Raw genomic sequence first — 26,180 nt, forward strand, 5'->3', positions numbered from 1 at the left:
TCCTCTGCTCCTATGAGCCAGCTGAGGCCAGGCCTCAGCACTGGCTCACAGCCTCCCCTCCCCCTGCTGCAAACAACTCAGGCCTTATTAGAGACCCACACTCCTGGGGAGAGACGCTGCCCTCTTTTAAGGTACATGGAGAGTTTGCTGGGGGAACCTTTGTTCCTGCCCGGGCTGGGGGGAGGGGTGGCCTGTGACTTGCTGGCCTTTATGGCTGGGGGGAGGCTGCTTTGGCAGGATTCATGGCTCCACCCTCGATGTCTCTTTGCCTGCAAGCTTGGGGCCCATCCCCACCTCCCCTTGCTTCCCAGCTGCACTGAGAAGTTTCCCAGACTGGGGGCCCATGTGGCCAGTTTTCTCACTTCCTGCCAGTGGCCCCCTCCGCCTGCTGAGCCCAGGACCCAGCCCTGCTCCCTGTCCAGGCTCACCCCCCAGGCTAGGCCTGAGCTCGAGAGCTGGAAAATGGGCTGGGATCCCCCAGCAAAAAGAGGCTTTGGCATTTGAGGCCAAGCCTGGGACTGCTGAGATAGACAGGGGTGGTGAATAGAGTCCAGGAAAGAATGCATACGTGGGGAAAGGAGGTGGAGACTGGGAGCCTGATTTCAGAGACAGGGAGTAGCACCTATTTTTGTTATTTACTGAGCACTTAGTATGTGCCGACCACTACCCTAAATTGTTTACGTGCATAATCTCACTGACGCCTCACTGCAAGTCTATAAAGTAGATATGACCCCTAGTTTACAAACAGGGAAACTGAGGCACAGAGAAGTTAGAGGTCTAGCTAAGGGCATATGGAATTGGCTGAGCAGGGATTTGAACCCAGCTGAGTCTGCTTTTCCTATCAACAGGTGAGAAAGGGAAAACGCTGAACTGGAAACCACAGGGGTTGGAGTAACCAAAGGGGGCAGGGAGACCAGCTGTCCTAGAACCCCAGAGGGACAAATCTGTGTTTCTTTTCAGGGTCTCCTCTGGCACCGCACGCAGATGTTGCCCCCAGCCCTCCCAGCTTCCTGTGGGGCTGCTCTCCAGGCCACCGCACCTCGGAGCCGGTACTGGATCCCGATGGGACCGGCCCCCAGTCGAGGTGCCCAGCAGGGAGGCAGGCGCCGCCCCCACAGGGATGACAGATTCCAGAAGCCCTCCCTGAACAAAGACTGGGTGGGAGGCGGCCTGGTGTGTCCCCACCCCGCCTACCCCAGCGCCTGCTGAGCCGCGACCACAGACAGCAGCCAGGCGGAGCGAGCATGGCGGGGTCCGCGGCTGCTCTGCTGGCCCTTGTCCTGCAGCTCATGAGCCTGACTCCAGCCCGGGAAATGGGCAGAGGTAAGTCGGGGCACCGAGGGCTTAGGGGTGGCCGGGCAGGACCCTGCCCTGGCTCAGACCAGTCTGAGCGAATGCGCTGGGACCGCGGCTGCCTCTCCCCGCCCTGCCTTGGGGTGTCGCCGCCGGCCTCTGTTCTCCCGTCGATGGAGGAGTCAGCTTGGTGGGGGAGCTCGGAGGCTGAGGCATGGGGTCCAGCGGAGGGAGGGGGCTTCCTGCTATGGCCTCCGCAGGAATTCCTGCAGGCAGCAGTGGGGGAGAGGCTGCCCTGGAATCCGGGAGTCTGAAGTTAATTATTTGTGTTTAGAAAGGGGAAAGAAAGGAGGCCTGCTATGGGAACTGACTTTGAGTCTCTGTGTCTGGCTCTCACCCAGCGGGATAGGCGGGAATAGAGCGGTCAGAGAGGGGAAGTGAGGACAGCTCCATAGTGAGCAATTAGGCTTTGTGTGACCCTCAGGGTTTGTTTCTGCGGGCCTCTCCAGGCAAGGGACTAACCCTATCTTCCCTAAGCGTCCCAGAGGACCCCCAGCTTCTCCCTGACCCCCCAATTGTTCCTGCTGAAGCAGGTTTGGAGGAGGATCATGGGGGATGAGAGTCAAGCTGGGGTGGAGGGTTTAAGACGCTGAGACCTCTTTGGCCACTCTTCATGGCACTGGGAAGGAAGCTAGGTACAGGAGCTACGCCAAGACTAGTTGCCATTCCAGGTGACCCTGTGCGAAGGAGGGAGGGGGACGGCAACGTACACAGCAGGTTTGGGTGTCTGCATTTGTTGGGGTGTTAGAACCCTGGATGTGGGGGGTAGCAGGGCGGGCTGAAAAGATGGGTGGCACTTGTGAAAGGGCCCACTTGGACATGCTGCTGGGAACCTTCAGATGTGTGATTTGGAAAGGCCGCGGAGGGAAGAGCAGCAGGTGGAGGCTGGCGGCTCTGTCTTCAGCCCCCTGAGTGGAGACAGAGCGAGAGGAGAGGATTGGGGAATGGGTCAGGGGACGACTGGCTGAGACCACAGACTGATGGGATTTGGGAGGGGTACACACGGAAGGCTGAACCCCAGGTTTCTGAGCAGGTAGGAATGCCATTAACCAAGCCAAGGAACTCGGGCTCAAGTAGGTTTGGAAGAAAAGAGGACAACTTAGGTTTTGGACTAATATCTCCAATCGCCCCGGGTGGTGGCAGTAGGGTGGTGGGTGGAGTGGGTGACCTTGTTCCCCCGCCTCATAGAGCTAGTGTCGCAAGAAAGCCTTTTAGGCACCCCAGGCCGGCCTCAGTAATGAGCGAGCTCTGTGGGAAAGGCCCTGCCCTCTCCCTCCTCCCCTTCCGCCTTCTCATGCCCCTCGTCCAACAGACCTTCCACTGCCCTGCCCATCCCCGTCAGCTTGCCCTGCCTCATGGCCTTTACTTTCCTGATGGCAGAAGGATCTAAGTGAGGTGAAAGTGGCTGTCCCCAACCTCGGGCCTGAACCCAGAGCCCCCCACCTTCCCTCAATGTAGTGTCACCTAGAACCAGGGACAGGCTGTCTTCATTCTGCCCGGCACCTTGAAAGTTAGTGGAGGTCCTTCCAGCACCTTCCCCAAACCCTTCAGGAAATGCAGCCAAGTCTCACTTTCCGGAGCCCACCCTGCCCAGGGTGGTATCCCCAGGCCTCTCTGCCACAGGCCTGGAAAGAGTAGCCAGGCTTAAGGGTGGGGACAGAGAGAGCAGTTCACACACACACACTCTCCAAAAGTGGTGCCCTTTCTGACAGGTGAAGGCAGGTAGTTGGCGGCAGGGCTTGTTCACACCACACCGCAGGCACTTTCAAGCAGCCCCACCTCTCACGCATCTGTCTCCTTCTCTTGCTCTTCAGCCTGTGTGTTGGCTTCTGGGCCTTCCCGGCCTGACACATCAGCTCCCCAGGCTGCCCTTGTCCAAGTCCCTGGCCCAAGTGAGGATGGGTGACCTGACATGCCACCCATGGCTGAGGACCCCTGCAGAGTCAGGCAGGCTACAGGGAGGCCCTGTGCCCCTAGGGGTCAGGAGCCCTGGGGCTGGTACCTGACTAGAAGGTTTTTGCTACTTGGGAAAGCTGGTTGGTCACTTTTGTCCACTCAGGGCTCCCTCCTCCTCCTTCCATACTTTTGCCCCAATACCCTCACAGCACTGTCTCCTTCCCGGGATGGCAGATGGGCAGGCATGGGGCACAGGGTGACATCACCTGGAAGACAGAACCCAAGAAACTTTGCTAACCCTTGACCATTGGCCCACCCTGGATTCTTGTGCCTTCAGATGGGGTGGTCCTCAGGGAGCCCCTGGGGCTGGCTGACAGCTATGACTACCAGCACTCCTCAGCCCCTGCTGGGGGCCCCCAGGAGCAGTGGCGCCCCCTGGAGGAGCGGCTGGGAAGGCTGGAGGCTGAGGTGAAGCAGCTCAGAGAGCAGGTACCATTGGAGGTGGGGCAGGCCTTGTATTGTGGGAGGAAAGGAGAGAAGAGTTGGGTTTGGGGGAGCGGGCCAGGAGACCCTAAAATAGAAGTTTGTTTTAAATGTACACGGAGAGGGTCTTATCTGAACATTTTTAACATCATTTTTCCCCCCATAAAAATGAAGAACCTCCAGGATATCTGTTTTGTCAAGCCAGACTTTCATATCCTTTCATGTATTTGCAAACATCATGGAACACCTACTGTATGTAAGGCGTCATCAGGAAAGGTTTGGGATGGATAAAGGTCTTTAACTGCTGGGACAGGGGGATTGGGTCCCCTTCTGTCCAAAGGAGACGCCTGGGAGCCCCATGTTCCCCTGGAGCCTGGCCAGTCCCCAGGGCCTGAGAACCGTGAGTGAGCTGGATGCTGACTGAAGGGGACCCACCTCTGCTCTGGAATGGTCAAATTTCTTTCTCATCCTGCCTCAGCTTTCACACCCCACTAATCTGCCAGAGGTGGTGGGGGAAGCTGAGCCAGTGCCTCCAACCCCTTCAACCACCTTTTGCCCCACAGAACAACGACCTGCAGGTGAGGGTAAGGCAGCTGGAGTCCTGTGAATGCCACCCTGCTTCTCCCCAGTGCTGGGCACTGGGGAGGGCCTGGCCCGAGGGGGCTCGCTGGGAACCTGACGCCTGCACAACCTGCCTCTGCCAGGATGGAGCTGCACGCTGTGACCCCAACCCTGGCCTGCCGCATTGCCATGGTGAGTGCCATCCCGTCTGCCCGCTGGGACCACCTCAGGCCTGGCCATGGGCCTAAGTGCCTGAGTGACAGCAGTATTTCCTCAGGCTGCAGCCACAATGGTCAGGTCTATGGCAACAAGGAGACCTTCTCCCCAGATGCCTGCACCACCTGCCACTGCCTGGTGAGTTCCGTGACCCACCTGAATATCCCGTACCTGTCCCCTTCACCTGTCTGCTTCACTTTAGCTACCTGTCGCTGCAGCCTGGCGTGCCTGCCGAATGTTAAGTAATGGGGTCTGCCTGCCTGTCCCCTCAAGCCTCGCTACCCATGGCCTTCAGCTGATTCTGAGTAGTTCTACTCCCATGCACATGGTGGGGGCCCCCAGACCCCTTTGATTTGGGCCTGGAAAACAGTGGCAGGGAGGACAGAGAGGATGACGGTGGTCATGTTCCTACATCACCCCCTCACCCGTGGATGCTTCTCCATCTGCCGCTGTCAACTACCTGCCTGTTCTCCCTCACCTGGCTCCACATCCACCTTCTTCCAGCCTTTCCTTCCTTACTCCTCCACTGAGGAAGGCCTGGGTCCCCTTCCTAGACTCTCTCCACCCTGGGAATTTGCTGGCACCTGGAAGAGATGATTTCTGGGGTCAAGAGTGGCAGGAGGTGATGGGGGTGAGGATAGGATGTCTCTTTTCTGCTCTTGGACTGAGGGTGGCTCTTGTCCCCTGAGCTAATTCAGCCTCTTGCTCCTCTGGCATGTCCCAGCCTGGGGTGAGATTTCATTTCTGGAGGCCCTGCCCTTCAGGGTTCTGACGCCAGTCTGCCTGCCCACAGGAGGGAGCCATAACCTGTACCCAGAAGCCATGCCCAAGAGGACTCTGCCTGGAACCAGGAACGTGCTGCTCACACTGTGAGCCAGGTCAGCCTCCTGCCAGCCCCGGCCTGACCTCTTGCACTTGTTTTGGGGCCCCCAGAGCCGTGGTCTGACACCTGCCACATGTCCAGAGGGTGCCTGCCCACTCACTCTGGCAGTGGCTAGGGGATTTCAGAACTGAAGCACAGGCAGCAAATGCACACTCTGGCCTGGGACTGAACCAGAGGCTCAGTATTTTGCCTGCCCTCAGGGAGCTTCTAATCTAATTGAGAAGATAAATTTATAGCTAATATAATGCAAGATTTAAGATCCAGTAAACAGATTAAGAGGAGATGTAGAAAGGCAATACGTAGTGAATTGCCAGAGGAGAGGGCAGGAACGTAGGAGAAGCCCACCCAGACTAGGTGTCGGGTGGACTTCGCAGACGACTGGCTGGATCTTCTCGGGAAAGTCGGATTTCACCTGAAGGAGACAGTACTTACGGGCCCTCGGGGCACAAGGACAGGATGAGGAGAGGTGTGTCGCAGAAAATCAGTCTGGGAAGGCCTGTGAGAACAGACTGCTGTAAGCCTTGCAGTGTGGCCTTTCTTCTGCGGGTAATGGGGAGCCATAGAAGGATGAAGAGCCAGAGTGTGGCATGTTCAAAGAGGTATTTTAGGAATATTCATCTGGTATGGGCTCGATGCAGAGAGAGCAGTTAGGGGGCTATTAAAATAGTGTCTAGCTGTGGAGCCAGGGATGGAAGTGGGCTGCAGAAGGAGGGGTATTTCTAAAGAATGAGCAGGAGCTGGTGCTGGTTGGACCCCATAGAATAGGCAGTGGTGCCAGTGACATGAAGAGAGCTGTGAGGAAGTGGAGGCCATGCTCTGCTGGGGGTGTCGCCAGCTCATGGTCAGGGAGATGGGGCTGCCAGAGTTAGCAAATGAAAATAGAGGATGCCCTGTTAAATTGGAATTTCAGATAAACAGCCTATGCTTTTTTAGTGTACACATGCAATTTGAGACATACTTATACTAAAAAGGTATGGGTTGTCTTATCTTGTTAACGTAAGAAATGTCCAAATCTGTAGAGAATGTCTATGAGTTTATTTGAGTGAAAACTGACAATTGCCAGAAAGCAAGATCTCAAATGCCCCCGAGAATGACAGTTTTGCAGTTTGTCTTATGCGTTTGAAATTAAGGAGGGAACATAGAGCAGATTACGTGAAGGTGGGAGAAAGCAAGGTGGGGATTGGATTCAGGATAGGTAAGGTTATGTGCTCTCTCGAGGGTGGTTATTTCGAAGGTGTGTCAACCTAGATGCCCAGAAACAATGCGCAGGACTTGCTTAAAGAAAGTAAACGTTTTACTAAAAAGTTACATATTTGGGTGTGACTCCCCACCAGGTCCTGCCCAGTTAGGAATTTATGACCAGATCACCCTGTGAGGTTACTTCCCAGAGAACCCCTTTTTTTCCATCCACAATCTGAAATTCGAATGTAACTGAGTGTTCTGTATTGTATCTACTCTACCCCGGGAAGAATCTCACCTGGGAGTGGGAAAGGCGGACCAGGGCTCAGGAGACAGTGAGGCCTGCACATGCAGCCTCTGAGTCGGCTGGAGATGAAGAGTGAAGTCTCAGGAGTTCACGGATCGCAAAGCAAAGGGGGGGACACACAGTCTGTAGGACATGTGGTGCCTCAGGGCCGTTCCTAATCCATATGATGTCTTTGGGGAAGTTAAAAAAAGAAAAAGAAAAGGCACGCTTTCCTCAATACTTCCGTCTGTTGTAAAATAATGAAAATCTACTGATTAGGTTAGAGTCAGACACTTTACTGCCACCTGTTGGAAAGTTGTAGTAAATACCCAAATCTCAGCCGTCTGTCACCTGAATGGTGCCCCTTCCTCGTGGTGCCCTCAGGGGTGCTTTTGCCCCAGTCCTCTGGGTTTCTTACTTGGGGGCTTGGCCTTGATTTTGCAGGCTGCCCTGGAGGTCACAGGTCTGGGGAAACATGGCAACTGGAGCCCTGTGTCACCTGCACCTGCCAGGTAAGGGAATCAGAGCTTGGCCCTAGCCACCACCCATGTCCTTGCTGCTCGGCATACCCCCAGCCTGGCAGTGCCAAGCCCAATCTGGGGGGCAGATAAGGCTGCTGCTGCCGCCAGGCATTGAGGCCTGGAGCCTGCGTGTCCTGCTAGGCCGGCCAGCAGAGTAACTCACAGTAACGGGCAGTGGAGAGGGAGGGAGGGCTCAGTGTCTGCCCTGCAGGCAGGGACCGTGCGATGCCAGGGGCCCTCATGCTCAGAGCTCAACTGCCTGGAGAGCTACACCCCACCTGGGGAGTGCTGCCCCGTCTGCCGGCCAGGTGACCTCCCCACCCTGCCTTACCCCTCCATCCCCTCAGCCCCAGAGGGTCCAGTACCTACTGGGGTCATGCCTTCCCTTGGGTGATATCCACCCACCCTGCTCACTGCTGACAAGCCTATCATCCTGGCAACTCTCCCCAGGCTGTGAGTATGAGGGGCAGCTTTACGAGGAGGGGACCAACTTCCTGTCCAGCTCCAACCCTTGTCTCCAATGCTCCTGCCTGGTGAGTCGCCCCACAGCTTTGCCCAGGCCCTGCTCCTTGGACACCCACCGCCCCCACTGAGGCCACCCTTTCGGCCCCTCACATGCCTTCCAAGCCCTGGTACAGTGAGGTTCACTCTCTGTTCTGCCCCTGTGCTCCACCCCGCCAAGGGTGCCCGACACCTCCCTGCCCACCCTGCTCTCTCTGGGAGCCAGACCCAGAGGCTTTACATCTGTTGGTGCATTACAGAGGAGCCTGGTTCGCTGTGTGCCCATGAAATGCCCGCCCAGCCCCTGCCCGGAGCCGGTCCTGAGGCCTGGCCACTGCTGCCCGTCCTGCCAAGGTGAGCGAGCTATGACCCTTCCCTGGTGGAGCTCCAGCAGGGCTGTCACACCATTTCTTCAACTCCAGAGCCCGCTCTGCTGGCTCAGACCTAGGGGTTCCGTCAGGGGGAATGATGCCTGGCCATTCCAGTGGTGCCTGGAATGCCTGAGCGCAAATTCTGCCTTTGCCACTGATATTCTACCTCAATTAAGACTCGGGTTGAGCCCTTGAGGCTGACCACTAGAGGGTGACAGTGAGTCACACACCAATATGGTAGCTATGGCCAGAATAGAAGAAGCAGGGTAAGTGTCCTGGAGGCAGTGTGACCTGAGCGAACCTTAAGGACAAAGAGCAGTTAGTTAGGTGAAGGGTGCAGTAAGGCAGAGCGCATCCAGGAAGAGAGGGCAGCTAGAACAAAGGCTTGGGACCAACACTCAGTGTGAAGCAGAAGCATGTTAGTTGGGAAGGTATAAGAATATGCGAATAGGGAGGGGCTGGTTAGTTCCATTGGTTAGAGCGTGGTGCTGATAACACCAAGGTGGTCGTTTCAATCCCCGCATGGGCCACTGTGAGCAGCGTTCTCCTTAAAACAACAACAACAAAAGAATATGCGAATGGTGGAAAATTACAATGAGAGGTGGGGAGGGGCTGGAGAGAGGTGGGAGGAAGGATGGGTGTGTCCATGCTAGGTCCTGGGAGGCCTGGAAGGACAGGCTAAGGAGCTTGGCCTTACCCAGCCTGGGACACTGGGAGTCCCCAGTGGGTCTAGGCAGAGGCACGACCTGGTCTGGAGAGTCTGGCGAGCCCTCAGAGGGCACGTGGAGGAGGGGGCAGGCTGAAGCTGGGCTCCAGGCTGGCTCCCAGCAGGCCTCCTCTCTGCCCATCTCCCCCCAACCCCAGGCTGCACAGAAGGTGGCTCTCACCGGGAACACGGCCAAGAGTGGACTGCACCTGGGGATCCCTGCCAGATCTGCCGGTGCCAGGTGAGTCCCGATGCTGCTCCTGGGCTCCCCTCCCCCACCCCTCCAGGACCAGCATTCATTCCTTCATCCCACTGAGCACATCCCAAAGGCACTGTGAGGGGACAGAGGTGGAGAGGACTTGATCCTGGACACTGACAGCGGGGGTGGGGTCGTGCCCATCTGGATGCCCAGCTCTGAGCACACTGGGTGTGCAGCATGGGTTTGTGAACCCAACTCAAGGAGCTGACCAGCCTCAGAAATGAGGTAGGGCAGGATGTGACACGTGGCACAAGCTCCAGGGAGGGAGGAACGCAGATTGACGTGGGGCTTCCAGAACTGTGCTGTCTGATCAGTAGCCACAACTGCACGTGGCCACTGAGCCCTTCACATGTGGCTGTCCAATTTGAGATGGGCTATAAGTATCAAATATACACCGATTTCTAAGATGTAGTATGAAAGGAATGCAAGGTACCTCATTCACCCTTGGTGTTGATTCCATGTTGAAGTAACATTTTGCATACATTGGGATACATTGGAATCGATTATTAAAATTTAGTTTCATCTGTTTCTTTTCATTTTTTGCAATGTGACTACTAGAGAATTTAAAATGACCTATGTAGCTTGGGTTATATTTCTGTTGAACAGCACAGCTCTAGAACATCTTCATGGAGTGGTGATATTTATCTGGGTCTTAAAGTGTGAGTCAGACTTGAACAGGGAGAAATGGGGAAAGACACTCTAGGTGATATAGACTGAATGTCTGTGCCCCCTCCCCCGCCCTGTTCATATATTGAAATCCTAACCCCCAAGGTAATGGTATGAGGATATGGGGCCTTTGGAAGTTGACTGGGTCATGAGGGTGGAGCCCTCACGAATGGGATCAGTGCCACAGAGCTGCCTTGCCCCTTTCCGCAATGTGAGGACACAGGGAGAAGACAGCGTCTATGAACCAGGAAGTAGATTCTCACCCTTGAAACTGGCGGGACCTTGACTTTAGACTTCCCAACCTCCAGAACTATGAGAACTAACAGTCTGTTTTTGATAAGCCACACAGCCTATGGGATTTTATTACAGCAGCCCAAAGGGACTAAGATGCCAGGTGTAAGTCAGGGCAGAGCCTGGGGGAGGAAGATGGGGGCGTGGAGGCCTAAATCCAGGCAGGGTACATGCTGAGGAGAGCTGTGTTTCCTGATTTCCTGAGAGCTGAAGCCAGCCCAGAGTGAAAGCCTGCCAAGGACTAAGGACTCTGTTGTGAAGGCCTTGGGGGCCCTCTGCAGTCATGTGCTTCCCCTCCTGTTCATACTGACCCCCCCTAACACACCTTGACAAGAGTCATGGCTGCCCAGACACTAACAGGGGGCCCGAGCAATGAGCCCAGATGTAGGCGTGAACTCTAGGGCTACAGTCTGTCCACGAGAGGCCATGGGGAGTAGCCGCAGCTACGGTCTGTTAACTGCCAGCTTCCAGAAGTGGATGCCTTACCAGACACCCTACCTCACCTCCATAACAAGGCTGCCAGGACGGGAATATTATTGTCTGTTTTTGTTTTCAGATGAGTAAAGTGAGTCACAGAGAACTTACGTAACAAGCTAGGGTATACCCCTGTATTAGTTTCCTGAGGCTGCCATAACAAAGTACCACATGGAGTAGCTTAAACAACAAAAATGGTTGTGGAAACCAGAAGTCCAAGGTCAAGGTGTGGGCAGGACTGATTCCTTCTGAGGGCTGTGAGGGAGACTGTTCTAGCTTCCAGCGGTTGACTGGCAAGCTTTGGTGTTTGCTGGCTTCTGCCTTCATCTTTGCGTGTGTGTGTGTGTGTGTGTGTGTGTGTGTGTGTGTGTCCGTGTCCAGATTTCCCCTTTTCACAAGGACACCAGTCATTGGATTAGGGGCCACCGCACCCCAATATGACCTCATCTTAACTCATTACATCTACAATGACCCTATTTCACAATCAGGTCACACTCAGGTACTAGGGGTTAGGGCTGCAGCACATGAATTTGTGGTGGGAGCGGGGGACACAATTCAACTCATAACATCTAATAAGTGGCTAGCTGGGACTCAAATACTGTTTCCACCACTTGGCTGAGCTCTGATGGCCCCCTTCTCCTGCCCATCTGCCCCCTTCCAGGAGGGCCACATCCAGTGCCGCCAGCGAGAATGCTCCAGCCTGTGCCCATACCCTGCCCGGCCCCTCCCGGGCACCTGCTGCCCTGTGTGTGATGGTGAGTCAGTGGGTGAAGCCTGGAGGGGCTCAGAAAGCTGTCTGATAGCCCAGCCCGGTCTCCCACGAAGGACAGGACATGGGGCAGTGCGGGGCCCCTAAGGAGGATCTCAGGCACCCTCTTCCCAACAGGCTGTTTCCTAAACGGGCGGGAGTACCGCAGTGGGGAGCCCGTGGACTTTGGGGACCACTGCTTGCACTGCCGCTGTGCTGTGAGTGTGGCTGCCTGGTAGGGAGGGCCTGGCTTCCAGGCCTGCCTCGCGAATGCTGACCAGACCCTGTTATCAGAATGGGAGTGTCCAGTGTGAACCTCTGCCCTGCCCGGTCATGCCCTGCAGATACCCAGGCAGGATCCCTGGGCAGTGCTGCCCAGTCTGCGCTGGTGAGTGGGGGACTTGAGTCATCCTGGCGCTGGCCAGAGGGAGTATTGGGGGGAGAGGTTTCCTTCCCTTGGACCTACAGGAAGCCCCCATGAACTAAAGTGCCGGGAAAATCCTTTATACATCTAAGCTCCTGTCACCACCAGTGAGGGACAAGTTCTTACCTCGTCTTATCAGGGCAAACTGGGCACTGTGGAGGGGCCCTTGCTCCGGGGGAAGGGAAGCAGGCAGGGACCCCTGAGGAAACGGATGGCTGTTCTCGTCAAGGTGGGAGGTCAGTGTCAGGGTGGATGAGGCTCCCTGTCAGCGTCCATCCTTGTCCTCTGTCCCCTATCCTTCTATCCAGGCTGTGAGTACCAGGGACACCAGTATCAGAATCAGGAGACCTTCAGACTCCAAGAGGGTGGCCGCTGTGTCCGTTGCTCCTGCCAGGTACTGTCCTGCTGTCTCAAATCCCAGATTTGTCATATCCTGGAAGGCTTCTTATCCAATCTCCCTCCTAGGCTGGTGAGGTCTCTTGTGAGGAGCAAGAGTGCCCAGTCGCCCCCTGCACCCTGCCTGTTTCTGGCCCTCAGCTGTGCCCAGGTATGTGTGTGGAGGGTGGGGAGAAACAGCTGCAAAGGGGAGCTGCTTCCAGTGACTGGAGCTGGGTGGGTGTTCCCTCACAGTAAGGGGGGCATTGCTACGTCCACCAACCCTTCCAGAGTATATTCAGAGGCTGCCATGGGGATGGCAAAGCTAGGGTCCCGGAAAGGGTCCTGTGGTCCGGGAAGGATAGGGATTGGTGGAGGTGTCCAGGTTGCCATGGTGACAGCATCCCTGCTGTAGCCTGCGTGCTCAATGGAGAGGAGTTTGCTGAAGGGATCGAGTGGGAGCCTGATGGCCAGCCCTGCACAGCCTGCTCCTGTCAAGACGGGGTGCCCATGTGCGGAGCTGTGCCCTGCTCCCCAGCCCCCTGCCAGCACCCCACCCAGCCCCCTGGTGAGTGCCCCATGCTGGTCTAGCTTTCATCCCCTACTTTGCCCAGCCCACCCCATCAGCTGGGCTTCTGATCAACCTGCCCCGCCCAGGTGCCTGCTGTCCCAGCTGTGAAAGCTGCACCTACCACGGCCACGTGTATGCCAACGGGCAGAACTTCACGGACTCAGACAGCCCTTGCCACACCTGCCGCTGTGAGGTACCGACCCAGGCTCACTGCCGCCCTGCTGCGCCCCTCCCAGGGCCCACCTCCATTGCCCTGTCCCCTGTTGCCAGGATGGGACTGTGAGATGCTCCTTGGTTGACTGTCCACGCACAACCTGTGCCAGGCCCCAGAGTGGACCCGGCCAGTGCTGCCCTAGGTGCCCAGGTACGCGCTTACTGCACCTGTCTGGCTTGGGGGGCCCTAGACCCTCCCCTCCCACGGCCGTGTGAGCCCAGTGGTTAATTTAGAGAGCAACAGCTTTCCGAATTATTTTCAGTCTGGAGCAGCTTGGCACTCACAGGGTATGGGTAAGAGAGTAGGCTTGTTTATCCCTTTGTGTCACCACACCACCCTTTTTCCCATCCTGTATTTCCTCTTTCAATACCCCACCACTCAAATACATTCGCATATCTACCTGTGTAACACACGTTCGTGCACCAAAGTTTGGGTGCGCTCTAAGGGGGCCTGAGTGCCAGGGTGCAGTGTGTCCTGAACCCTGCCGGCAGGAGGAGTGTGTTATATATCACAAACACAGGCATGCACATGCACCTGCAGGTGAAGGGACACACACAAACACACACAAAAGAGTGTGCTCAGAGAAATACCCATGCATGCCTCACAGCCCCCCTCCTCTCCCTCCATGGGGACAGCTTCCAAGTGGCACTGCCACAGTGGCTCTGGACTCCAGGGGCAGAGGAACTGTCCTTTGCCTCCACTCCTCTCTCACGCCCTGTCCAGACTGCATCCTGGAGAAGCAAGTGTTTGTGGATGGGGAGAGCTTCTCACACCCCCGAGACCCCTGCCAGGAATGCCAGTGTCAGGAAGGCCAACCCAGCTGCCAGCCAAGGGCCTGTCCCAGGGCCCCCTGTGCCCACCCACTGCCTGGTCCCTGCTGCCAGAATAACTGCGATGGTGAGGTGGACAGGATGGGGAAGGGTCTCCTGGAGTGGTTTGGCCCCATCTATGGACATTTAGGGCTGGGGGGGCAGCATGACCTGGGGCAAGTAGGGCCTCTCTCAAGCGTGTATCGGTCCCCTCCCTAGGCTGTGCCTTTGGTGGGAAAGAATACCCCAATGGAGCAGACTTCCCCCATCCCTCTGACCCCTGCCGCCTGTGTCACTGTCTGGTGAGTCTGCCGCCTGGATGGGAGGAGGAGTCCAGGGGAGTAGAGGCGGGACTTGGAGAGGCCAGGAGAGGTCCAGCCGTAGGGGTGGGAAAGAGTGGGGGTCATCTTGGCTTCCCACCACTAACCCTCCCTGCCCGTGGTCCACCTGCCCATGCAGAGAGGCAACGTGCAGTGCCTGGCCCGCCGCTGCCCTCTGCTGCCTTGTGCGGAGCCTGTCCTGCTGCCAGAAGAGTGCTGCCCTCAGTGCCCGGGTAAGAGCTGCACCCAGTGGCGGCTCCTCCCCAGGGGCCCCTCCACCGCCTTTCCCTGGGCTCCCCACGATGTGGGCTCTCATGCTTCAGCCTCTCCCTCCGGCTGTCCGCTGCCCGAGGGCTTGGTCCCCGCGCGCCACCAGGAGCACTTCTCCCCGCCTGGTGACCCCTGCCGCCGCTGCCTCTGCCTGGACGGCTCCGTGTCCTGCCAGCGGCTGCCCTGCCCACCCGCACCTTGTGCCCACCCGCGCCAGGGGCCCTGCTGTCCCTCCTGCGACGGTAACATCCTGGCGGCGCCCCCTCCCAGCCCTGCAGCGCCCCCTCCCAGCCCTGCAGCGCCCCTACCACCGGCTTCCTTCAGTTCAGCCCGGAGCCTCGCCCTCACGGTCCCCTTCATACTCCGCCTACCCTTTTCTTCAGCCCCATACGTGGCGCCATCCCCGGTATTCCCCTTCCTCCTGGCCCGACCCTCCTACGTCGTTGTCGTCACTAAGAATGTGTGTGTGGGGGTAATGCCCACTTTGCCGGGTAGAGAGCCGCCACAGCCCTTAGCCCCTCCTCTCGTCACCTGTCCCCCAGGCTGCCTGTACCAGGGGAAGGAGTTTGCCAGCGGGGAGCGCTTCCCTTCACTCACTGTTCCGTGCCACGTCTGCCTCTGCTGGGAGGGCAGCGTAAGCTGTGAGCCCAGGGCCTGTGCCCCCACACAGTGCCCCTTCCCTGCTAGGGGTGACTGCTGCCCTGCCTGTGACGGTGAGGGGCAGTGGAATATAGGGGTGGGGGCGGGGGTGCAAGGGCTGGGCCAGCGTCCTTCTTGTTGCCCTAGAGTGTGTCCAAAATACTTCACTACAGTGAGGAAAATAAGCCTGGATTCTCTCCTGTGTATAATGCTATTTGGCTGTGTGATCTTGGACAAGTGACAGAACTCTCTGGGCCTAACTTTTTTTCAATGTTTAAAAATACATTTTATAAATGTGAATTTTTGTAAAATGCACATAACATAAAATTTACCATCTTAACCATTTTTAAGTGTAACTCTGGGCCTAATTTTAACTCATGTGGAAAAAAAAAAAAAAAGAGGGTTGAACAAGACCAGTTCCCCAGCCTTCACTCTTGGATTACCTTAGCAATTGTTTCTACATACCCTCTACCACCTGTAATGTTATTCATGTAGTATTTTTCTTCAAATGAACTCACTTTTAAATTTAAATGTATTTAGAAAGGAGACTTTATATCATACTGTAAATGGAAAATTAGATTTGCCAAGAATAGAATATTACCATAAAAAATGAATAGCATTAAAAATAAAATATTAAATTCAAGTCAGATACTTTTGCCTGCCAAGGCTTATGAGACTGAGACTCACCCACCCCCACCCCTCTCTTTTGTATTGATGTTTTTAAAGAAGAGTTTTAGGTTCACAGCAAAATTGAGAGGAAGGTCCAGAGAGATTTCCTGTACGCTCCCTGCCCCCACACAGACACAACCTCCCGTATTATCAATGTCCCCCACCAACTGAGTACATTGGTTACAATTGATGAGCCTACACTGACACATCATTGTCACCTAAAGTGCCCCCACTTTCAAAAAGGAGGTCAGCAAGTGTCAGCTGCTAAGGGCAGACTGCCACCACTCTGGTTCCCCCTCCCCCTCCTTGATAGAGCAGAAGGCTTGAAAGAGCCTTGGAAAGGCCATACTACAGGCCACCTAAGCCATTCCCAGGTCTCCTCACATTGGGAAAATTGGTGACTTCTGGCCTGCTGAGTGTTTAACCCCAGGGACAGATTCCATGTGGGTTTTCCCTAGAGGTTGGACAAGGAGATTTCTTGCAGGTGGAAGGGGAGAGAGTTTGCTCTCCACCCCTCACCCCCATTTCCCACTCCTTTGCCCACTAGCCTGGATTGAGCCCTCCCTCCCCGCCATGACCGGCTCTCTGAGGCCTTGGCCTCAGGCCAGGCACAAGGCCAGAACCCGTGACTGCTGTCCTCTCACCCCTTTCTGCTGTCCCCTCCCTGTCCTCTCTCCAAGGCTGTGAGTATCTAGGGGTGTCCTACCTGAGCAGCCAGGAGTTCCTGGATCCCCGAGAGCCCTGCAACCTGTGTACCTGCCTCGGAGGCTTTGTGACCTGCAGCCACCGGCCCTGTGAGCCTCTGGGCTGCAGTCACCCGCTCACTCCATCTGGACACTGCTGCCCCACCTGCCAGGGTAGGACAGCACCTCCCTCCCACTGCCCCTTCTGGACTCTCAGCAGCCCCGAGTCCCCTGGTCTGGCCACCATCGCCTCTCCCCTGAGAGAGCCACACAGCAAACCGACACCCTGTGTTTTCATCGCCTCTCACACTGTGTACACGCCCTCCTCTCTGATCCTGCTGCCACCTCACTGACTGTTGTACTCACCAAATAACTGGTCCCTGTGCTTCCAGACTGTCCTGCTCTTACATGGTCTCACTGACTTCCTAAAATAGGACATCAGCAGACTTAAAACGGTTCAGTGGCTCCCACTGCTCTTGGGTGGGTCATGAGGGGCAGCTTCTTTCCCTCCTGCTTCCCTAATCCACCCTCCTGAGCCCAGACCATCTCTCACCTTCCTGCCCAGGTGTGTCCATCCGCTCACGTCCTCTCCCACACTGGCCCATGCAGACAGAACATTCTCAGCAGGCTGGGCTCCACCTCCAGTCCTCTGCTGCCTTCATGCCTACAAATCTGACCTCTTACAGCCTCACTGAAGTGCTTCCTCCCACCCCTCACCTTCCCAGCCACTTCTCTCTCCCTTTCAGACTCCCTTAGCTTTGTTAGAGGTCCCTAGGCCCGCTGTGTGTGTGTGTATGTGTATGAGTGTGTGTATGAGTGTGTTGTCTGTGTGTGTGAGTATGTGTTCTGTTGATGGCGGCCCTTCCATTGCCTTTCCCACTCTGCCAGGATGTCTCTATCATGGGGTCACTGCTGCCGCTGGAGAGACCATTCCTGACCCACTTGATCCCACCTGTTCCAGCTGTACTTGCCAGGTGAGGTGGCCCTTTGGGAACTTGGTAACCTCCCATCTCCTCTCTGGCCAGGGGTTGTTTCCTCCACCCCGGTCTCATGGGGTACATTCTGCCTGTGACATCTAATGGGGCAGGATTGGATTCAGTTCAGGTCTTTGGGGCCAAGGAAGGGTGTTTGGGCCTGGCAGGCTTAGGAGGGGTGTGCGTCTGGTGTCTTGGGGCAATGTGTAGCCTGGTTTGAGGGTGTGAGGACGTGGGAGTCAGGAAGTGGCGGTGTGATCTCTCTCCCCCAGGAAGGTTCCATGCGCTGCCAGAAGAAGCCATGCCCTCCAGCTCTCTGCCCCCATCCCTCTCCAGGACCCTGCTTCTGCCCTGTGTGCCACAGTGAGCTGCCCTCCACACGCACCAGGGCCCCATACCCTTCCCTGCCCCTTCCCTCTCCCTTTCTGCCAGGTCTGAAGTTGGATAGGGCAAGGTGACACGGCCTCCCGACCCAGAAAGCATGTCACCCACAGGCTGCTTCTCTCAGGGCCGGGAGCACCAGGATGGGGAGGAGTTTGAGGGGCCCACAGGCAGCTGTGAGAGGTGTCGATGTCAGGTATGGTCAGGAGATGGCAGAGGGGGCTGGTGTGGGGCTGGCCTAGGCAGCAAGTCACTGACCCTGTATCTCCTGCAGGCTGGCCAGGTCAGCTGTGTGCGGCTGCAGTGCCCAGCCCTGCCCTGCCCACTCCAGGTCACAGAGCAGGGGAGCTGCTGCCCACGCTGCAGAGGTATGCCTGGCCGGTGGGGCTGCCCCCTTGCTTTGGCCCCTGGGCCCCATGCTCCCCCATCTGCCCACCTCCCTCCCCTCCAGCTTTCCCACCTCCCTGTCTACCCATCTGGCCCTCCCATACCTCAGCCCCTGAGGAGACAAGCTTGGAGAAATTGAGTTAAATTGGGAACAGGGTTAATGATGGAGCCTTTCGTTTATTGCACATGCATTTATTGGATCCTGCTGTCCATGACCCAGCACCTTTCCCCTCCATCACAGACAGAAGTTCTGCCCCAGTCCACCTTCCCACCTCGTCTTGCAGACCCCCTCCCCTGCCAGACCCACATGCCCGGCTGAGGACCCAGGGTGGTGGTCATGGGCAGACGTATAGAACCCAGCCAGACTCAGAGCTCATCCCTGCCCATCTGGGACACAGGCTGCCTGGCTCATGGGGAGGAACACCCTGAAGGCAGTAGCTGGGAGCCTCCCGACAGCCCTTGCTCCTCCTGCATGTGTCACAAGGGCGTCGTCACCTGTGCCCACATCCAGTGTGTCAGCTCCTGTGCCCAGCCCCACCAGGCGCCCAGCGACTGCTGCCCTCGATGCTCGGGTACTGGGAATGGTGGGTGGGGCAGGGATGGCACAGAGGCAGCACCTGCTCAGCATCTTCCTGCCTTTGTACTGGTCTGGGTGGCAGAGAAGGGCTGTCCCAGAAGTGGCCCTCATTCTTATACACCCTAATCCTGAGGGCTGGGGTTGCTGGGGGGCAGAGAACCCCACCCCTGGCATTGCTGCCAGCCTGAAGTCTCCCTGGTCCTGTTCTGCTCTTACCCGCAAGACTGTGAGCATGAGGGCCGGAAGTATGAGCCAGGGGAGAGCTTCCAGCCTGGGGCAGACCCCTGTGAAGTGTGCATCTGTGAGGTGGGTGAGGGCCATGCGGAGGGGTTGGAGCATCACTGGGGGGACAGCCTGGATGGTGTGAGGAGCAGGCACCATGGGGTCAGAGACAGGAGGTGATCAGGGCTTGGGGTGAAGAGCCAGGAAGTCTGGGGTTAGACACAGGGCACTGGTGCTGAGTGTGGGGAGGCAGTGGGCAGGCCCTCCTGGCTGGGCAGTAGGGTGGGTGTGTCTAGGAAGTGGTGGGGAAGACACCTGGGAAATGCTTGGGGGCCATATTGGGGAAATTCCATTTGAAAGGTAATGGGGAGCCAATGGAAGGGTTTGGAACAGGCAGTGACATCATAGGTTCGGAGATTAGGTAGTGGGTTGGGGAGGAGGGTGGCTGAGCCTGCAGGAGGGTCAGAGGTCACATGAAGGTTCAGGCCCAAATAACGGGGAAGGGAGACATCATCTCTGGGAATAAGGAGCGAGTCTGGGGAGACGTTGAGTCTCTCTGCAGATGAGCCTGACCTTCCAGAGGAGGCAAATGGAGCGACCTGGACTCCAGAGGAACAGGGTGGCGCTCGGCTTTCATGTTCTGGGACCCACACGCTGCTCACTCCTTCCTGTTGTAGCTGCAGCCTAAGGGGCCTCCTAGCCTTCGCTGTCACCGGCGACAGTGTCCCAGCCTGGTGGGCTGCCCTGCCAGCCAGCTCCTGCCCCCTGGGCCCCAGCACTGCTGCCCCACCTGTGCCCGTGAGTCCCCAGATATGGGATAAAGAGGTCAGGGCTGCCACCCAGAGTGATGCTGGGAGAACCAGCTAGCTGTCCTCCGCAGTCAGCCCTAGCCCTTTCCTGAGTCCAGTGGACTGTTCTGGAAGCCCACGCCCTGGAGGCTTGCACAACCCCATGGGGAACTGGGGAAGCTGGCAGGGACCACTTGACTCTGAAGCTGGGTGCGGTTGGTGGAGCATCTTGCCCAGCAGGTGGCACTTTGGGGTGGCAGTTGTGCCAGCTGCTGGCTTCTTGAGGGCAGTGATGTCAGGAGCAGAGGGGTAGTGAGTGGCCCAGCTACAGAGGTGGGGAGAGCTTTCCTTATCAACACTGCTAGGATGAGGTTAGGGAAAGAGGACTAACATTTATTAAGCACCTACTGTACACGAGGCACTGTACTTGGTGCTTTTAATAAACAGTATCTCATTTAATTCTCACTCAGTGAGGTTGGTTATTATTACTCCCTTTTTACAGATGAAGAAACTGAGGTTCAGAGAGGTTGGTTGATCTGCCTAAAACGGCATAGGCACTGAGTGCTGGCCAGGATTGGAACCTGGGGTATCTGGCTCTTTGTGTTTTCTTGTGCTCCCGTAGCCAGGCAATATGACGGAAGTGGGAGAGGGAGAAGTTCGGGCAGCCGGGTGGTCCTTGGAGACCTCAAGCTCAGGAAGCCACACTTTGTCAGTTTGCAGGTCCCCCACCCAAGTAGCTTAGCAAAGTTCCTTTTCAAAAGTCTAAACTTTTCTGTGCTGAACCAAAGGGAAAGAGGATTTATTCTTCCTGAGATCAAGGTGCTGAGGATATGGGTGCACCCGGGGCCCAAGAAGTTTGGGGTTAGAGTGGGGAAGTGGGATCAACTGGGCTGTCCTGCCCTGCTACCCCTTTCTACCCTCCACGTGGTGTTGTCTCCACAGAGGCCCTGAGTAACTGCACAGAGGGCCTGCTGGGGTCTGAGCTGGCCCCACCGGACCCCTGCTACACCTGCCTGTGCCAGGTGAGCCTTCCTGCCTTGGGGACTCCCAGAGCCCCCTCTTCCTCCTCTGTGTGCTTTCCTGCAGCAGCTCCAGGCTTCCCAGTCACCCTGACATTCACCCACTTGTCCTGAATGTCACCTTCTGTCGAGGCCCTGCTCTCCCTGCCATTCTCTACCCACAGTTTTCTCATGACCCTCCATAGGACCTGACGTGGCTCTGTGTTCACCGGGCCTGTCCTGAGCTCAGCTGCCCCCCATCAGAGCACCACACCCGCCCTGGGAGCTGCTGCCCTGTGTGCCAGGGTAAGTGCCCAGGCTTGGCACTGCACCCGCAGAGCCTGAGCGCAGGAAGGAGGCAGAAGGGGTGGCATCCATGGGCCAAGTGGTCAGCCCAGGGTCTGCGCTGTGAATGCAGGCTTCATTCTTTCATAGAAATGGAGGGCTATTTGTTGGGGCAGAGTAGAGACCACGAGGCAGATGGAGGCAGGGAGTGAAGCCTGGATTCTCAAGGCCTGCCCCGAGGCTTGCCCGTGGTGCTGAGGGACCCAGGCCCACTAGCAGGGTATTGCCCTGCTGAGCTGGCAGCCAACCAGAGGAGGGCTCCAGCCTCTGGCTCTCCGGGCTTCCAGGACCCTTTAGACGTCTCTAGCTCTGGTGCAGGGCCTGCGCTCTGCATGCTGGTTGACGAACTCAACACCATCAGCGTGCTAATTGGGTGGGGTGGGCACCCCCTGCTGTGTGGTGAGCTCCAGGGAAGAGGGATGCAGCTGGAAGGACCGTGCTCCCCCAGCCCTATTTCTTCCCATCAGAATGTGTGGTGGAGGCCGACAGCCGGATAGTGGCAGATGGAGAGAGCTGGCGGGACCCCAGCAATGCCTGCATTTCTTGTACCTGCCATGTGAGCTGGGGGTGGGAGGGCAGGGGTGGGGTGGAGGACCTTATAGATGGTAAAGTGAGGAGCCTCAGGACCCTGGACTAGCGAATATGGAGGTCTTCAGGTAATTAGTAAAGGGAGCCCCCACTGGGAGAGAGGGCGGAGGCATCTCTGTACTGGGACAGGGAGCTGGGGGGCTGGACTTCATCCCCCAGCTAGACATGAAAGGGGTGTCCTTGTGGGCAGGGGCAGAGAGAGAATGGGCTAATGCCTCAGACTGTGACCCAGATGGCCCCAGAAGTGTGAGGTCAGGCACCCCAGGCCCTGCTGGAAGTCCATAGAGCAATGTCTGTCCTCAGCGGGGCCATGTGGAGTGCCACCTTGAGGAGTGCCAGGCCCTCTCCTGCCCTCATGGCTGGGCGAAGGTGCAGGACGCCGGCCGGTGCTGTGAGCGATGCCAAGGTGCGGGCCAGGATGATGGGGGAGGAGGAGCGAGACCCAGTGTGAGAGTGGGCAGCTGATCCTCGTCCCCCACCCCTGCAATGTCCACTCAGCCCCCGCCCAGTCCTGTGCGCACCAGGGCCGAGAGGTGGCCTCCGGGGAGCTATGGGCCGTGGACGCCTGCACTAACTGCTCCTGTGTGGCTGGCACCGTGCGTTGCCAGAGCCAGCGCTGCCCGTCGCTCTCCTGTGGCCCCGTGAGTGCCGCGGTCTAAGGCGGTAGGACAACAGTGGGAGGGAGGAGGCTGGCCTTGGGCCGGGGCCTGCAATTCCCGGAGTGGCCACGAGGCGGTGCCCTGAGACCGCCCTCAGTGAGTCCAGGAGCCCAAGAGCTCATCAGTCCTCAGGAAGGCTCTGCATGGGGCTCCGCGCGGAGTGCGGTGGTTCTGACCCTGTCTGGGGCTGAGGCCAGGACGAGGCCCCCGCCCTGAATCCTGGCAGTTGCTGCCCCCGCTGCCTGCCCCGGCCCGCTTCCTGCATGGCCTTCGGAGATCCCCATTACCGCACCTTCGACGGCCGCCTGCTGCACTTCCAAGGCAGCTGCAGCTACGTGCTGGCGAAGGACTGCCGTGGAGGGGACTTCAGGTGCGCAGCCCCCTCTGCCTTCTCCCTAATCCCCTACACCGTCCCTGCTGACCACTGCACCCGGGCCTCTCACATGGCAGCGTGCACGTGACCAATGATGACCGGGGCCGGAGTGGTGTGGCCTGGACCCAGGAGGTGGCAGTGCTGCTGGGAGATGTGGCCGTGCGACTGCTGCAGGGCAGGGTGGTCACGGTGAGCAGAGCCTAGGACTCAGGGAAAGGTTGGTTCCGCGCTGTCTGCCCTGCGTACCGATATCACCCGTCCTCCCGCCTCCCTTTTCCAGGTGGACGGACGCCCCGTGGACTTGCCCTTCCTGCAGGAGCGGCTGCTGTACGTGGAACTGCGGGGACATACTGTGATCCTGCACACCCAGCCGGGGCTCCAGGTGCGGCCAGGGCAAGTGGGGGTGGGGGTGCTCGGGCCTGCTCAGGCTTCTGTATCTCTGGAAGGAGTGGGGATACCAGCTTTGTCGCGGGCCAAACAAGGTCACGGAAGTGAGAGTTCTGCTGGATTCTGAGGGGAGGAGAGGAATCAGGATCAGAGGCCTCCGGGTGCAATAAAAGGAGTTCTGAGCTTGTTTTCTAACCTTGGCTCAGACACCAGCACACGGGGGCTCTTGGGCCGTTTCTCTGCGCCTACGTGTCCTCACTAGTAAAATGGGGAAAGGGTTAGTGGGGAAGGGGGTGTCAACTAAAGTCTTCTAGGTGGTTCCAGGATTCCTTCCATGTCAAAGAGTAATTCACTCCCCTGCCTCCGGCAAGAAGCACAATTTGTAAATTCATAAAATAAGACTTGTCTACACTTACAATCCAGATTCTAATTGTGCTTTTTCTTCTAGGTATAAGGCCTGAATGCCCAAGAAATAGTGAATCTCTGGAAGTGGGTTGCATTTCACTTGGGGACCCAGTTCAGGGATGCCTACAGGAAAAAGTGCTTTCCGGGAAGCTGCGGGTGGCTCTTCACAGCTCCCATAACATGTGCGGACTTGGCTGTGGCCCGAGCAGCCTGGCTTCCATGGAGAGCCTCCACCCGCCCATTTTCCTCCGCTCCACCAGGGGGCGTGCGGACACACTGCATGCGACCAGGATGGACAGTGAGCTTCTTGGGGTTCCCTACTATTTTTTCCCCACTCCCCAGTCCCAGCCTCTCCCCACAGGTGCTGTGGGATGGGCAATCCCAGGTCGAGGTGAGCGTGCCTGGCTCCTACCGGGGCCAGATTTGTGGGCTTTGCGGGAACTTCAATGGCTTTGCCCAGGATGATCTGCAAGGCCCTGAGGGGCTGCTCCTGCCCACTGAGGCTGCATTTGGGAATAGCTGGCAGGTAGGTGAGTGATACAGCAGCCCAGTGGGTTGGGAGGGCACAGTTGAGCATGTCTCAGAGCAGCCCTCTGGTATGGAAACACGTTGGCGGGTGGACACAAGATGGCTTTTGGGCTTTCAGGGTAATCTGGGTGCTTCTTGCCTGTCATGGAGCTGGGGAAGACAGGATGGCCTGTTGAAAGAGGCCTCATCATCTGACTCCCCGACCCCTGCTTTGCCACTCACAGGCTGTGTGACCTTGAACAAGTTACTTGCCTGCTCTGGGCCTTGGTTTGTTCCCAAAATGGGAACAAAGGAAAAGTAGCCAATGCTTCCTTTGCTGTTCTTGTAGGGAGGTTTTTGAGAAAACTTTTGAGGAACAGTACACAAAGGTCCGCTGCCAGTGGATGCTGTTACAGCAGGGCTACTTTCCCCACCTAGGTTCTAGAGGGGCTGGGACCCAGTCGGCCCTGTTCCAAGGGGCGTGAGGTGGATCCGTGCCGGACAGCAGGCTATCGTGCCAGGCGTGAGGCCAATGCCCGGTGTGGGGTGCTGAAGTCCTCCCCGTTCAGTCGCTGCCACGCGGTGGTGCCACCGGAGCCCTTCTTTGCTGCCTGTGTGTATGACCTATGTGCCTGTGGACCTGGCTCCTCAGCTGACACCTGCCTCTGTGACGCCCTGGAAGCCTATGCCAGCCATTGTCGCCAGGCAGGGGCGACACCTGCCTGGCGGGGCCCCACACTCTGCGGTGAGGGGGCAATGCCCAGTGCTGGATTGGGAAGGGGGGGCAGGGCTCAGGTCTGGACAGGGTAGGTAGAGGGAAAGCCACGAGGGGTGAGCAGGGCGCCTGCAGCACTGTGACCTGCCTTCCCTGTGCCTGTAGTGGTGGGCTGTCCCCTGGACCGCGGATTCGTGTTCGATGAGTGTGGCCCGCCCTGTCCACGTACCTGCTTCAACCAGCACGTCCCCCTTGGGGAGCTGGCTGCCCACTGCGTGAGGCCCTGCGTTCCTGGCTGTCAGTGCCCAGCAGGCCTGGTGGAGCATGAAGCCCACTGCATCCCACCCGAGGCCTGCCCCCCGGTCCTAGTCACTGGGGACCAGCCACCCAGCTGGGAGCCCCAGGGGGCGCCCTGATGCAGGACGACACTGACCCGGACTCATCAGGCCAGAAGTCGCCCCCTGGAGAGCAGCTCCCACCCTGACCAGAGCTCCAGACAGAGTGTTCCCTTGGGCACTGGGAGCCTGGGCCTGCACCCCACAAAGAACCCAGCCATGTTGAGACAGAAGCAGTAAACTTGGGGCCTGCCCTAAGGCTGCCTTGTGCGTGTGTGTAGTATGTGTTTGCTTCCTCCTGGTGCTGGGGTGGCAGCATGGCCTGCTCGGAACATGGGGGCCAGAGATAAGCGTCCCCACGGTCAGAGGGGTAGCAGCTGTGGGGAGTCAGCCCTGGACCTCGCTCACTTCTTGTGCCTGCATCCTGGGCTGCCTGCCACCTGCCACACGCTGGTGCTGCCCTGCAGGGGGCAGAAGGAGGACCAGGTGTCCTGGTCCCAGCCCTGTGTTCACATGTAGCAGACATGGCCTGTGACGCCCACTGTGGGACCCTCTGTGGATCCATGTGGGGTCCTTCAGGGGCTGCAGAAGAGGTTTGGGGGATACCAAGTGCTCAGTTGCCTTGTGGGCCACTCTGAGAGCTGGTGACACAGGGACTCTGTGCCTGGGGTGGGGACCAGGACCGTGATGAAATACGGACATGTGCCTGCACACACACACAGACACCAGAAACCTAGATAAACACGTGCAATACATGTGTGTACAGCTCTGTGCCCTGATGGGCGTATGGGCAGGGGACACACATGCAGCTTGCGAAGACATCCTTGTAGGAGAAAGAACATGGATTTTGAAATAGAAAAACTCTTTCTTTGAAAAGAAAAATCTCTTTTTTAAAGAGAACTCTATTTTGAATTCTTTTTGTCACCTATTGGCTGCGTGACCTTGGTGTGTTAGGGACCTTGGCTAAAGGATCGGGGGACCCTGTTCTCATTGCTGGGTTCCTAACATTTCAACAGAAGTGAAGGGGAAAGTGTTGGGCTGAATTGAGATCACCTCTCTGCTTGCTCAGCCCGCTTCTGCTGAAGCTGCTGTCTGGGCCCCGGAGAGGAGAGTTGGCTCCCGTCTCCTGGAGCAGCCAGCAGGCAAGGCTGCTCCTGAAGAGAAGGCTGCG

The 26,180-nt window shown here is 57.4% G+C and overlaps 1 protein-coding gene across 5 annotated transcripts; it reads left to right on the forward strand.

Moving 5' to 3' along the window:
* The first annotated feature begins 986 nt into the window (after nt 1–986).
* KCP (kielin cysteine rich BMP regulator) lies at nt 987–25,267 on the forward strand. Of its 5 annotated transcripts, XM_019751572.2 has the most exons (42): nt 992–1,323; nt 3,587–3,738; nt 4,296–4,485; nt 4,571–4,647; nt 5,303–5,387; nt 7,302–7,369; nt 7,590–7,686; nt 7,829–7,911; nt 8,140–8,233; nt 9,115–9,197; nt 11,308–11,401; nt 11,533–11,612; nt 11,689–11,782; nt 12,127–12,212; nt 12,284–12,365; nt 12,609–12,761; nt 12,851–12,957; nt 13,035–13,128; nt 13,702–13,875; nt 14,007–14,089; nt 14,247–14,340; nt 14,431–14,619; nt 14,920–15,090; nt 16,366–16,542; nt 17,257–17,342; nt 17,615–17,705; nt 17,837–17,919; nt 17,998–18,091; nt 18,509–18,682; nt 18,911–18,993; nt 19,587–19,707; nt 20,640–20,719; nt 20,902–21,001; nt 21,508–21,596; nt 21,932–22,034; nt 22,127–22,269; nt 22,485–22,657; nt 22,738–22,849; nt 22,941–23,042; nt 23,814–23,978; nt 24,398–24,704; nt 24,840–25,267. In XM_019751572.2, exons 1-42 carry the CDS (start codon nt 1,245–1,247, stop codon nt 25,088–25,090), a joined length of 5,043 nt encoding a protein of 1,680 aa, XP_019607131.2. In that variant the 5' UTR covers nt 992–1,244; the 3' UTR covers nt 25,091–25,267. The 5 variants fall into 5 exon arrangements, with proteins under 5 accessions (XP_074171717.1, XP_019607149.2, XP_074171715.1 ...); XM_074315616.1 differs by lacking the exon at nt 24,840–25,267 and having other exon boundaries at nt 987–1,323; nt 23,814–23,982; nt 24,398–24,594; XM_074315614.1 differs by lacking the exon at nt 14,431–14,619 and having other exon boundaries at nt 990–1,323.
* Nucleotides 25,268–26,180: the final 913 nt, after the last annotated feature.

This window comes from Rhinolophus sinicus, linkage group LG11 (assembly GCF_036562045.2).
Source record: "Rhinolophus sinicus isolate RSC01 linkage group LG11, ASM3656204v1, whole genome shotgun sequence".
Lineage (NCBI taxonomy): Eukaryota > Metazoa > Chordata > Mammalia > Chiroptera > Rhinolophidae > Rhinolophus > Rhinolophus sinicus.